This window comes from Coregonus lavaretus (genome assembly GCF_964263955.1).
Source record: "Coregonus lavaretus genome assembly, chromosome: 33".
In the NCBI taxonomy this organism is placed as follows: Eukaryota; Metazoa; Chordata; class Actinopteri; order Salmoniformes; family Salmonidae; genus Coregonus; species Coregonus lavaretus.
This window is the reverse complement of record NC_140020.1, coordinates 17,298,570-17,311,431: the sequence shown is the minus strand read 5'-3', so window position 1 is coordinate 17,311,431 and position 12,862 is coordinate 17,298,570. Positions and strand designations below refer to the sequence as shown.

At 44.4% G+C, this 12,862-nt stretch overlaps 1 protein-coding gene across 1 annotated transcript; it reads left to right on the top strand.

Annotated features, from left to right (window-relative positions):
* Positions 1-1,112: 1,112 nt before the first annotated feature.
* LOC311108370 (endothelin-2) lies at positions 1,113-12,359 on the top strand (the record flags this gene model as incomplete). Its single annotated transcript, XM_084151005.1, has 4 exons — positions 1,113-1,236; positions 5,426-5,591; positions 12,021-12,149; positions 12,251-12,359. The coding sequence occupies exons 1-4, from the start codon at positions 1,176-1,178 to the stop codon at positions 12,357-12,359; spliced, it is 465 nt and encodes a 154-aa protein (XP_084007131.1). The 5' UTR covers positions 1,113-1,175.
* Positions 12,360-12,862: the final 503 nt, after the last annotated feature.

Sequence of the window (12,862 nt, the reverse complement as noted above, 5' to 3'; positions counted from 1 at the left end):
GGGTGGGAAGAAATAGCCCCCGTGGTGCGACTCGGAATACATCAGTATACACCTACTGTGATCATGTTACAGGCCCCATTGAAGAGCGCTCAAGGAATCTTTCACGCAGAGGGTCTCTAAGGATTAGGTTACTCACCAGGGTCACCTTCACAGTTTATATTGATCACACACAACCCCCAACAATGATGTTGGGCTTTGATAGGATCAAAATGTGATGTATAAAAGAAATAAACACTCTAACATACAAAAAGCACAGGTTAAAGTGTAGAATATGTGAGTACTGTCAACTATTTTGAAAGCAGCAAAATTTTACCCAATACCCTGGCTTAGAGCAATTATCAACATGTCTGGAACACAGATGTGTCAATTGAGATGTTTCAATTGACTCTTTATTGTTTTAATTAAAATGTTGGTTTACCACAATGGGCTTCCCTTGGTTTGGCTAAAATACAGGGTGCTAGACAGCTTCCCCGTATGAAGTTGAGGGGTTTCCTCCCAAATACTTTTTTTTTCTAGCTCCATGGACTTTGTTCTTTAGACCTCTCTATGCCAAACATAGCCTCCAAATCCACTGCCTGCTGGGAGTCTGACAACCAATTATTCCGCAGTTCCCATCACACTAAAACATCTTCTTTCCTAGTTATCTGGTTCTGAAGTCATATCAGGGCTCTAATCTAGTCCCACCTGGCTTGGACTGTGACAACATCTTCTGCACACCTTATGGTCAGTGGGAGAACACTTTACAGGATCAGAACCATCTTCTCTCAAGGTAGCTCTTTCCTGCTGTATGTTATCAGTAACTGGCATGCCTGCAGCACATGGCAGAGGTGTACAACACACACACACACACACACACATGTAGGGCTGTTGTCCATGTGTGGGACTCCGTGGGGGTAGCCCTGGGAGAGAAGAGGCAGCAGTAGTGACAGAGACAGAGTCTGGGAAGGAGGAAGGGAGGGTGTGGTGGTGCTTGAGGTGTCTGAGGTACTGCTGCTTAAGACCAGACCAGAGCAGAGCCTGGGACTGACTCCAAAGCTTCTCCGAGCTCCACTTCTCACTGGTCGCTGCTTCTGGATCTAACTGCCTCTCGCGTATCTCAAAGAGAAATTGTCACTATCTTTTTTGAATTTGGAGCTGTTTGTACTCACAGCTGTTTGGAACATTGGAACAGAATAATGGATCTCACCACTTTTTACTTCCTGGCCACTACTTTGGTTTTGATGCTGGAGCATGAAGGTAAAGACTTTTCTCCTGAAATTTCAGATTTTTACATGATTATTGAGCGCTTTTTGTTTCAATTGGAATAAAGTGTGTTTTACTATCCTGTGGGGTGTAATTGTTGCACCTAAGCTGAGGTTTAATAGAGACAACATGTAGTAGGTAAGTGAGCCCTCATGTTGGCCATGCCTGTGAGCAGATGCCTGTCTGCTTTCTGCCTGCTTTTATCTCTGTCTGCTTTGACATGTTTTTCCAAAGAGCAGCTTGTTCAATTTGATTTATTTTGTCTACTGGGAACTGTACAGCCTGTTTTATATTATTTTGACAACTGTTATTATGAAGGAAATGTCCAAATCCCCTGCTCAAGAGTTACAATATTCTGTATGCATACGCATAATTAACCTCTGATATAATCTTTGCTGCTGATGCAATGTTGTGAACTGATATAATTTTTGTGCTGATGTCGAATGAGGACAGTGTTCTGTAGTACACGTTTCAAAACAAAGGGAAAGGATAAAACAATGGATAAAACATACCTGTACTTTACAACTTTGGATGATATCATATATGTACAGGCAAAGGGAAATGGAGAGGAGAAATGTGGAGATTCTGACAACCCAAAGGCCTTATCTACGCTTGAGACTGATGTCCTCCTTGACCATAGGATTTATGTGCGAGCTAATGTAAACCTCAGTGTTCTGATTAAATCCCCAACCTGGCCCTTAAATTACCAGGGACACCTAAATACCATATATTAATCAGAGGGAAAAGTCAAAAACACCTACAGACTCCTCGATCGAAGAAGGACAAAACTGATAATCTTATGTCAGGACACAAGCAAAAATAAGAGGTAACTATCTAGAGATAAGTACTCTCTATAGATACTGTATCTCGAGATAGGTAATATCTCTAGATCAGAAGATACAATGCGACAGGTGTTCACAATGGGCTATTGTTATATCATGAAGCGCTTTTGAGGAATTTGAACGACCCATTCAGCATATTCTAAAAAATATACTGCCCTTTTGGTCTGAATATTTCTACTTTATGTGTTGCTGTCCATGTGTGCTGCACATTCCCTTAGGAACCACAGAACAGAAGTCAGTTCTATACCCGGGCCCTCCTGGCAACCCCCTCACTCCTGTAGAAGGCTTTAGCTGGAGGAAACAGGGATTCAGCTCTGGTGGTGAACTTACATTTCACAGCACCCCAATGATCTGAACCAGGAAAGACATTCACCATAAATGTCAATCCAAATCATTTGGATAGAGAGCTTGTAGATTATATGTCAAAGTCAAGACATTATGAAGGGAAATAAAAGTCCTCTCTCATTTAATTAGATGAGTCAGGGAATTCAGGAGCATTGGTTAACATGGATTATTATTATGGATTTGATTAGACAGATACTTCTAAAAACAATTTCCTGTGTCATGGTTAACTAGGCGTTGTTAAAGTACACTCTTTGGTTTATTGTTTCTGATACATGATAATAATAGTTTAACATTGGTTAGTTCAGCAATATCTGGAATCCATAAACCCCGTTATACACAGCACCACTGTTGCTTGTGGTACTATGCCACCCAAAAAGAAGATCATATGTATATACAAGATTACCAGGGATAGAATCTGTGGTAGGTTATCCTGTTATATCCAGAACTAATCTTGTAAAAACACAGGGCCAGGGGCTCTGACAACATTGCCTCAACATTCTGCCAGAGACGGTTTTTGCACTAAAGGGGTGGGTATGGATTAAATAGTAATCTCATGGATGTATTTGGCAATCAACTCCTGAATCTCTAAAGCAGTGAACGCTCACTTCTCCAAACAGGTCGCTAAATTAAATTTTGCTTGGCAATCGCATGGCATCTCAGGAGGCATGCAAGGCTTGTAGTGTAACATTTCCATACTAAGTGCCAATACCGTACAATCCATGGGCCGGGCATCTGTTCTGCATTGAGGAGTCTAAAGTAACAAATCCACTATAAAAAAAAAAGAGTTTCCTGATCAGGAGATGATTTAACTCAGCTATTTACGTCAATCAAATCTAATTTACGTAAATCCCTCAACACCTGTATGATCAGACTCTCTATTAGGGGTTTTTCAATGAGACTTGTTTATGAAGAGCTGAAGAGGACCATTTGGGTGTACAAGGGAAATCTGTTTTCATTCAAGTGATAAAAAGCCAAAGGCAAGCCCAGCTATCAGAAGCTGCACTCGTGGCTTGCCCCAGCAGACGCCTGAATGCACTAGAGGAACTTGTGCAAGGTACAATGTGGTCCGGCACTGACTCATTGGGGTGAACCCAAATCCACATGGCATTTGGGATTCTCCACTACTTTAGTTTTATAACACGTTTATTGAACTAGTCTTTTACAGGGTGTAACAGTTTGATACAATTGACATAAGAAAATGCAAAGCTGTGAGAAATGTATTAGGGTTAGATGCGGAAAACACAATAACTATAGGTAGACAGTACCACTATCAGGTAGACAGTACCACTATCAGGGTAGACAGTACCACTATCAGGGTAGACAGTACCACTATCAGGTAGACAGTACCACTATCAGGTAGACAGTACCACTATCATGTAGACAGTACCACTATCAGGGTAGACAGTACCACTATCAGGGTAGACAGTACCACTATCAGGGTAGACAGTACCACTATCAGGTAGACAGTACCACTATCAGGTAGACAGTACCACTATCAGGTAGACAATACCACTATCAGGGTAGACAGTACCACTATCAGGTAGACAATACCACTATCAGGTAGACAGTACCACTATCAGGTAGCCAGTACCACTATCAGGGTAGACAGTACCACTATCAGGTAGACAGTACCACTATCAGGGTAGACAGTACCACTATCAGGGTAGACAGTACCACTATCAGGTAGACAGTACCACTATCAGGGTAGACAGTACCACTATCAGGGTAGACAGTACCACTATCAGGTAGACAATACCACTGTCAGGGTGACAATACCACTATCAGGGTAGACAGTACCACTATCAGGTAGACAGTACCACTATCAGGGTAGAAGTCCCACTATCATGGTAGACAATACCACTATCAGAGTAGACAGTACCACTATCAGATAGACAGTCCCACTATCAGGGTAGACAGTACCACTATCAGGGTAGACAGTACCACTATCAGGGTAGACAGTACCACTATCAGGTAGACAGTACCACTATCAGGTAGACAGTACCACTATCAGGGTAGACAGTACCACTATCAGAGTAGACAGTACCACTATCAGGTAGACAGTACCACTATCAGGGTAGACAATACCACTATCAGGGTAGACAGTACCACTATCAGGGTAGACAGTACCACTATCAGAGTAGACAGTACCACTATCAGAGTAGACAGTACCACTATCAGGTAGACAGTACCACTATCAGGTAGACAGTACCACTATCAGGGTAGACAATACCACTATCAGGGTAGACAGTACCACTATCAGAGTAGACAGTACCACTATCAGGTAGACAGTACCATTATCAGGGTAGACAGTACCACTATCAGGTAGACAGTACCACTATCAGGGTAGACAGTACCGCTATCAGAGTAGACAGTCCCACTATCAGAAAATGTTTTCCCTGTACCTATTAGAGTGCACATACAGTGGCAGCATAATCTAGACTTCATCTGGGCTATCAGGGAGTAATACTGTGTCTGACTGACATCAAATGAATAACCAGAGGACTGGATGAAAGCTATCGAATGAATGAATTAAAAAATCGTGTCAAATCGCCAGTTATGGGATTAATTGACAGATAAACAAACATTACAATAATTCACAGTGATAACTCTTCTTCTGGTGTTCTCTGCATTGCGCATCGCATAAAGACTGAAAAAAATCAATACAAATAAAATAAAAATATATGTTGCCAGGTGCAGCCCAGTGGCAGTGAGATGGGCTATAGACGGTGAGACGGGCTGGAGGCCAGTCAATAAGTGGACTGTTCTATAGACTGCTGGCCCTTTTGAGAAGCATACAGTAAAATGGGGCTGATGTGTCAAGATTAGAACAGCATTAGCAGTGCCAAATGATCTACAGTGCATACTTCAGAAACTAATGAAAATGGAGTAACTGCAATCTCACAATTCTGTACCGTCTGTCCTTGTAAAAGTTTCATCAGCTTATAGTATTATTTTGATATAATGCTTTATTCATGGGGTTGTTCATTCTCTCCCAGCATACTCAGACCCCACCGCCCCTGGGCCTGGTCCAGAGGAGGGCCCCGTGATGCAGCTCGTCCACAGGCCCCTACGGCGGGAGAAGCGTTGTTCCTGTGAGAACCTGAATGATAAAGAATGTGTGTACTTCTGCCACATTGGCATCGTCTGGGTCAACACTCCTAGGTGAGTCCATCAAGAACAACATCTCACAGCACAAATAGAATTCACCCTCTCATAAACAAAACGTAGTTAGAAAGATCTCTAAGACAGAGATATCTGTGTTGTGAAAACAGAGAAGTTTTTCTATACTTAGTTTAGTTGGACAGATTGCAAAGGTGGAGATACATAACATTTTAATGATCAATTCTCACACTGTATCATATTTGCGTATTGAGCCATATTGTACAGTATAATTAAGCAATAAGGCTGGGGGGGGGGGGGGGGGGGGGTGTGTGTTTATGGCCAATATACCACGGCTAAGGGCTGTTCTTAAGCATGACGCAATGCGGAGTGGCTGGATACAGCCCTTAGCCGTGGTATATTGGCCATATACCACAGACCCAGAGGTGCCTTTTTGCTATTAATACATTTACATTTTAGTCATTTAGCAGACGCTCCTATCTAGAGGGACTTACAGTTAGTGAGTGCATACATTTTCATACTGGCCCCCCGTGGGAATCGAACCCACAACCCTGGTGTTGCAAACGCCATGCTCTACCAACTGAGCTACACAGGACTATAAACTGGTTGCCAACGTAATTAGAGCAGTAAAAATAAACGTTTTGTCATACCCGTGGTATACGGGTATATACCACGGCTGTCAGCCAATCAGCATTCAGGGCTCGAACCACCCAGTTTATAATTGCATATTAAGTCATCGTATGTTGTGACAGTGTTCTGAGAAGCCACAGGGGTTTTTCGTGATTTATTATCACATCAGAGTGTAATGAGCTGGATGATTTGTGGTACTTCGTAAAACTCAAAACCACAGTGTCAAGGATTTAATTTAAAATAAGAGACAGTTACTGTCTATCATCAACTCAGACTTTCTCTCTCAACTCTTTCCTGCTGAAGTTTCTTGTTCAACACGAAATACCAGTGAACTTCAACACTACAGTTGACCCACAATAAGTTGGATCTGAACATACAGTACTTCCTGAGCCAAATATCCTACATCCAATTAGTTGGAGGAGCGGTTAGGGCATCTGGCCTCTCTTGTTAATTCCTTGTTTCCTCAGGCGTTCATATGTGTTCTGGAAGTACAAGGTTTTTATAAGTTTGCCAATATACTTTCCAATGGTTAGCCCAAAACAGCTACTAAAGACCAAGACCTATACAGTGTAGGTCCTGTGCTATGTTTAAACATGGAATCACAGTAGTAGTATGCAATTATGTGATCCTTTGTTGTTGCCCTGTGACATGATGAGGTTGGACCCATGAGCAGAGAATAGACTAAATGAGGAATCGGTGTTAGAAGTAAACATAAATACTTTACTGAGAATAGGTAGCAGCAGGATTACAGTAACGCTGAGAAAAAAACAAACACTAGGACTAGAGAACTTACTCAGGAGGCAAACACACATGACAAACGAATCAAGCTACTGCAAAGGGAAACAGAAAACACACCTCTCTTAAAGGGGAACTCAATTAGAAAATACCTGAGTGTCATAATAGTCTCTAGGACGGTCTCTGTCGCCCTCTGGTGACAGGTGGAACCATGACAGTACCCCCGTCTTCTAGAAGCGGCTCCAGCTGCGGAGCCAGGGCGAACTCCCGAACCAGTCCCGGATCCAGGATGTCCCTGGCAGGCACCCACGCCCGCTCCTCGGTAGCGTAACCCTCCCAGTCCACCAGGTACTGCAGGGCACCTTGGACCCGAAGAGCCTCCAACAGACGCCGGACAGTATAGGCCTGGCAGTATTCAGTAAGTCGAGGAGGCGGAGGGGCAGGTGTGGGGGGAGAGAAGGGACTGGTTCTTACCAACTTGAGTCGGGAAACATGGAAGGATGGACAGACTTTCATAGACCTGGGAAGCTGGAGAAGGTAAGTGACTGGGTTGATGAGACTCCGGATCTTGAATGGTGCAACATAGCGCGGAGCGAGCTTCCGCAAGTCCAACTTTAAGGGAAGATCACGGGTGGACAGCCATACCCGTTGACCCAGTCGGAGGAGCCGAAGAGCCCTTTGGTGTCGGTTTGCCTGGTGCTGATGTCGGACAGAGGAGCAGAGCAAGGTGGATCGCGCTCTGATCCAGGTGCGGTGACATCGGCGAATGAATGCCTCGGCTGATGGCACCCCCACTTCGGCCTCCTGTTCAGGATATGGGGGGGCAAACCTGAACTGACACTCGAACGGCGACAGTCCAGTGGATGAGTTTGGCAGTGTGTTGTGAGCATATTCCGCCCAGATGAGGAATTTGCTCCAGTTGACAGCCTGAGAAGAGACAAAACAGCGGAGGAACTTCTCCAGCTACTGGTTGACCCGCTCAGTCTGCCCATTCGACTGTGGGTGGAACCCCGAGGAGAGACTCACCGACGCCCCCAACAGGGAGCAGAAGGCTTTCCAATACCGCGCCACGAACTGGGGCCCACGATCCGAGACAATGTCCTGGGGAAGTCTGTGTAGTCGAAAGACATGGGTAATCAAGAGTAGTGGTCTCCCTCGCTGAGGACAACTTGGGCAAAGCAATGAAATAGGCTGCTTTGGAGAACCCATCGATGACTACCAGGATAGTGGTCAGCCCTTGGGAAGGAGGTCACCTTGTGATACAGACAGGTGGGACCAGGGCCGGCTGGGGATGGGCAGAGTTTGGAGCAATCCAGCCTGTCGCTGTCATGAAGATTTACTTTGGGCACAGGTGGAGCAGGCCATCACAAAGGACATCACATCCTCAGTCATGTTGGGCCACCAGAATCTCCGCCTCAGGAACTCCAGTGTCCAATTAACCCCTGGGTGCCCAGACAATTTAGAGGTGTGTCCCCATTTAAGTACTTGGGACCGGACTGATCGCAGAACATAGAGCCTGTTAGCGGGACCCCCACCGGGGTCAGGTTCTCGGTTCTGGGCATGTCGTACTGTGGTCTCAATACTCAATGCGGGAACTGGGGATGATAAGCTCGGAGCCCCTCTCCTCGTTAGAGACATCGTGCTGACGGGACAGGGCGTCTGCCTTCTGATTCTTGGATCCCGGGAAATAGGCTAGTGTGAAGTTGAACCTGTGAAAAAACAGAGCCCGCCTAGCCTGGCGAGAGTTCAACCTCTTGGCTTCTTGAATGGAGACCAAGTTCTTATGGTCTGTCCAGATCACGAAAGGATGAGGTGCCCCCTCCAACCAGTGTCTCCACCCCTCAAGAGCCCACTTTACTGCCAAGAGCTCCCGATTGCCTACATCGTAGTTGCGTTCCGCTGGCGAGAACTGCTTGGAGAGGAAGGCGCATGGGTGCAGTTTCTTGTCCTCCTCGTTCCGCTATGAAAGGACCACCCCTGCTCCGGTGTCTGAGGCGTCCACCGCTACCATGAAGGGACGAGTAGGATCAGGATGAACGAGGATGGGCTCTGAGGTGAAACGTCCCTTGAGCTCCACAAATGCCCTGTCAGCCTCGGGGGTACAGCAAAAACGGGTCTGGGACCCTGCCACCGCACCAAAATTGCGTATAAAACACCTGTCTCACACGTTCTCGGATGCGGTTGTCAAGCCTGATTGCCAGTGTTATCAGTGACTCAAGGTCCTCTCCCAGTTCTTGAGCGGCCAGTTCATCCTTGATGGGGTTAGACAGACCCTGGTGGAAAGCGGTAACCAGTGCCTCCGTATTCCACCCGCTCTCAGCGGCGAGGGTGCGGAACTCAATGGCGAAGTCAGCCACTGGTCTGGTCCCTTGGCGGAGTCTGAACAGTCGGCTTGCTGCACCTCGCCCACCGACTGGGTGGTCGAAGACTCGTCGCAACTCGGCAGGGAAGGCCAATATGGAGTTGCAGGATGGTGACTGCTGTTCCCACACCGCCGTAGCCCATGCCAGGGCCCTGCCCGAGAGTAGAGAGATGATGTAGGCGATCATGGCTCGATCGGTGTGGAACGAGGAGGACTGTAACTCGAACACCAGAGAGCACTGAGTAAGGAATCCCTTGCATCCTCCCGGGTGACCGTCGTACCGCTCGGGGGCAGGGATCTTGGGTTCCCGGTGCAGGTTCCCTGGAGGACCTATGGCGACACCTGTAGTACTGGGCGATGAGACTTGGGCATTGGCTCCTCCTGGGTTGGGGTTGGAGGGAATTGATAAGTGCCTGAAGGGTCTCAGATATTTAGGAGAGTTGTTCTTGCTGTCGTCTCAACAGTGCTCCTTGGTGGGTTATAACATTCTTGATGAGGGTGATCTCTGCTGGGTCCATGTTGGTGGCAGTAGCTTGCTGTGACATGATGAGGTTGGACCCAGGAGCAGAGAACAGACCAAACGAGGAATCAGTGGTAAAAGTAAACATAAATACTTTACTGAGAATAGGTAGCAGCAGGATTACAGTAACGCTGAGAAAACATCAAACACTAGAGAACTTACTCAGGAGGCAAACACACATGACAAATTAATCAAGCTACTGCAAAGGGAAACAGAAAACACACCTCTCTTAAAGGGGAACTCGTAATTAGAAAATAGAAAACACCTGAGTGTCATAATAGTCTCTAGGACGGTCTCTGTCGCCCTCTGGTGACAGGTGGAACCATGACATGCACTTATCATATCATCGGTAATACCACAGTTCCTCCTACCAAACATACTTAAACATAAGAATGGAAATCAGCAGTTAGGAACTGATATTGCATTTCACATTAATGTTCACAAATAATCATTCATTTCCAAACTGAGCATAGGATCTTCTGAGACTCTTGCATGGTTTCTACTCAATTCTGTTGACTCAAGCTATCTACTTCCAACGCCAACTCTTGCAACTAAGACAGTTCACAGTTCATAAAGAGTAGAGGACACTTACTGGCAGCTAAAGAGACAGGCTTTCACCATCCAAAAATACTGAGGTTAAACTTCAACAGAGAGAAAGAGACGAAGGGGGGAAAATGAAAGGGTCACCTTTCAACAGCTGCCAAAAACACAGTATGGAATGCAGATGTTTTGGCTGCTCAGACAGACAGGCAGACAGACAGGCAGACAGATGGGTGCATGTGTGTGCATGTGTGTGTGTGTGCATGTGTGTGACGGTGTGTGGAGAACACAGGGAGGAGGTGACCCTGTTTGATGGGGATGTTTTGAGTCATGCATAGCATATGGAATCAGTTCACTGTGTGGTCTTGTTAACATGTCCCAGGCATGAGATGGGCAACAAGCCATCATGTCGGGCAGGCAGACTGGCTCTGGTTGGCTTCAGGATCAGGTTAATATCCAGAGCAATGAAGCAGCAGATTTAGGATATATAAATGTGTTATGGTAGACTGGCGTCCTCTCTGTGTTCTGTAAGTCAGGTTTAATACATTATACCCTCGAGACTCACTAGACACCAGTGTTTGCTCAGCTTTACAGTTTTTTTTTACATGATCTGCCTCATTGGTTCTGTAAAAGCATTTTGTGAGTGCCAATAGAGATATAATATAGGATATTGAGCTATTAAGCGCCCCTTAGCCCAAAATAAATTAACATAATAAAATAATTCCCACCAAAGTGGGAGATATCAGTTTTTTGCATGGGCTGTGTCTCAATCCACCGCATCTGCCGATATCATACAGTATGAAAAATGTATGCACTCACTAACTGTAAGTCGCTCTGGATAAGAGCGTCTGCTAAATGACTAAAATGTCAAATGTAAATATCACCCTTCCGCATTTGCGGTGATAGGTGGCAGAGCTAGAGCGGTGTTTGTCAGACCGTGAGATGTCCCGAAAATTGCTCTTCTCACAAAAACGTCTGTAGCGCCCGAACAGTTTGGCCTATAAAGTATTATGACCACTCTATTGAAAGTTGAGACTCTCATAAACATGATAGCTTCTGTCTGTAGCATCTGAACTGTTTGGGCTACACACAAGCCTCACAAGACTCATCTGAAGGTCCCGGTACTAGTTAGAAAATGAATGGAAGTATATATAGAGATATTTTAGACACTAAACTAAGGGCATAAATACGTAAATAAAACAAAAATAGTTTCCTGATCTTATATTTCTCAGATATAGGACAGACACTTCAGAACAAACTTCCTTTAGATTTTTTGTGGAACTATCTGTTGTTCCATGTTGTGAATTTGTTATTCAATGTGTTTCTATTGACTAATAACAGTAATGGCAAATTCAATGTTTCATCCAATGATTGTTTTATAGAATTTTTTGATACCTTAATTCAAAATAAAATTGCTAAATGATCCTTGGTATGACCATCTTAATACAATTCCATATGTTAGCTTAGAACCCACCCACTCTCCTCCCCCGGCTTAGACAGGGCTTGGACTCTAGAAGGTTAAGAGCACTTGAAAAATTAATTCCTGACATCCTGTGCTGTAATAAAATAAAACAAAACACTAAGTTCCCTTTGTAAGTTGACAAAGACGAACATTCAATTAAAAGCTGTTGTGTTTATCAGTGTATGTACATAGTGAACTCATCATTCCCGTAACTCTCTCCAGTCAGGTAGTGCCATATGGAGTGGGCTCCTTCCCTGTTCGACTGAGGAGAGAGGTGGGACGGTGCTTCTGCGTGAAGAGAAATGACTTTGAGTGTCTTCACTTTTGCTTTGCCTTGGATACACTCAAAGAGTAAGTGTTCTTGAATCACACTTAAAATGTGTTAATATCATTGCTATCCCATATGAAATATTGGGAGGAAAAACATTGTCATAATTTCATTATTTTCATAGAGGTGAAAATTATTTGGTCAAGAGGAGATTTGCGACAAAGTTGAAGAAGAGATATAAGGCTGAAATCTCAAATAAAAGGATCCAACAAACACTAATGCAAGAAACCTGAAAGAAGAGAATGGACACTAGTTTCATCACCCTAGTTTCAAGTCATCTACTTTGATTGGTCTCTCTTACAATATGATGCAAAAGAACATTGTACAATGGTGGGCCACTTCTGAAATGTATTTATGAAATTATGTCGTAACTTTGCCGTCTTTTAATGATTGTGAATCATTCTCAAATGTTTTATTTGCTGTACATAAATGTTTCTACTTTACAACATACAGTACATAAATAATGTTGAAATCAGATGCAGTTATATAGTTACAGTAATGCAGAAATTAGCAGTATTAAGATGTTAAATTGAAATGTCTTGTATCTCTGTCAATATTGTTTATGTCATGTTACAATGTTTTGGCCCCTTGCATCCATGTTTGCTGTCATAAAGTTTGAATGTGAAAGACATGCGTGCTAGAGATGCAAAGTGATGCAGTTCATGGTTCTTAGCAGTGAGTTATGTGCCAAACCAGACAGGGAATCATCTGTGTGATCTAGGACAGGTGGGTGATT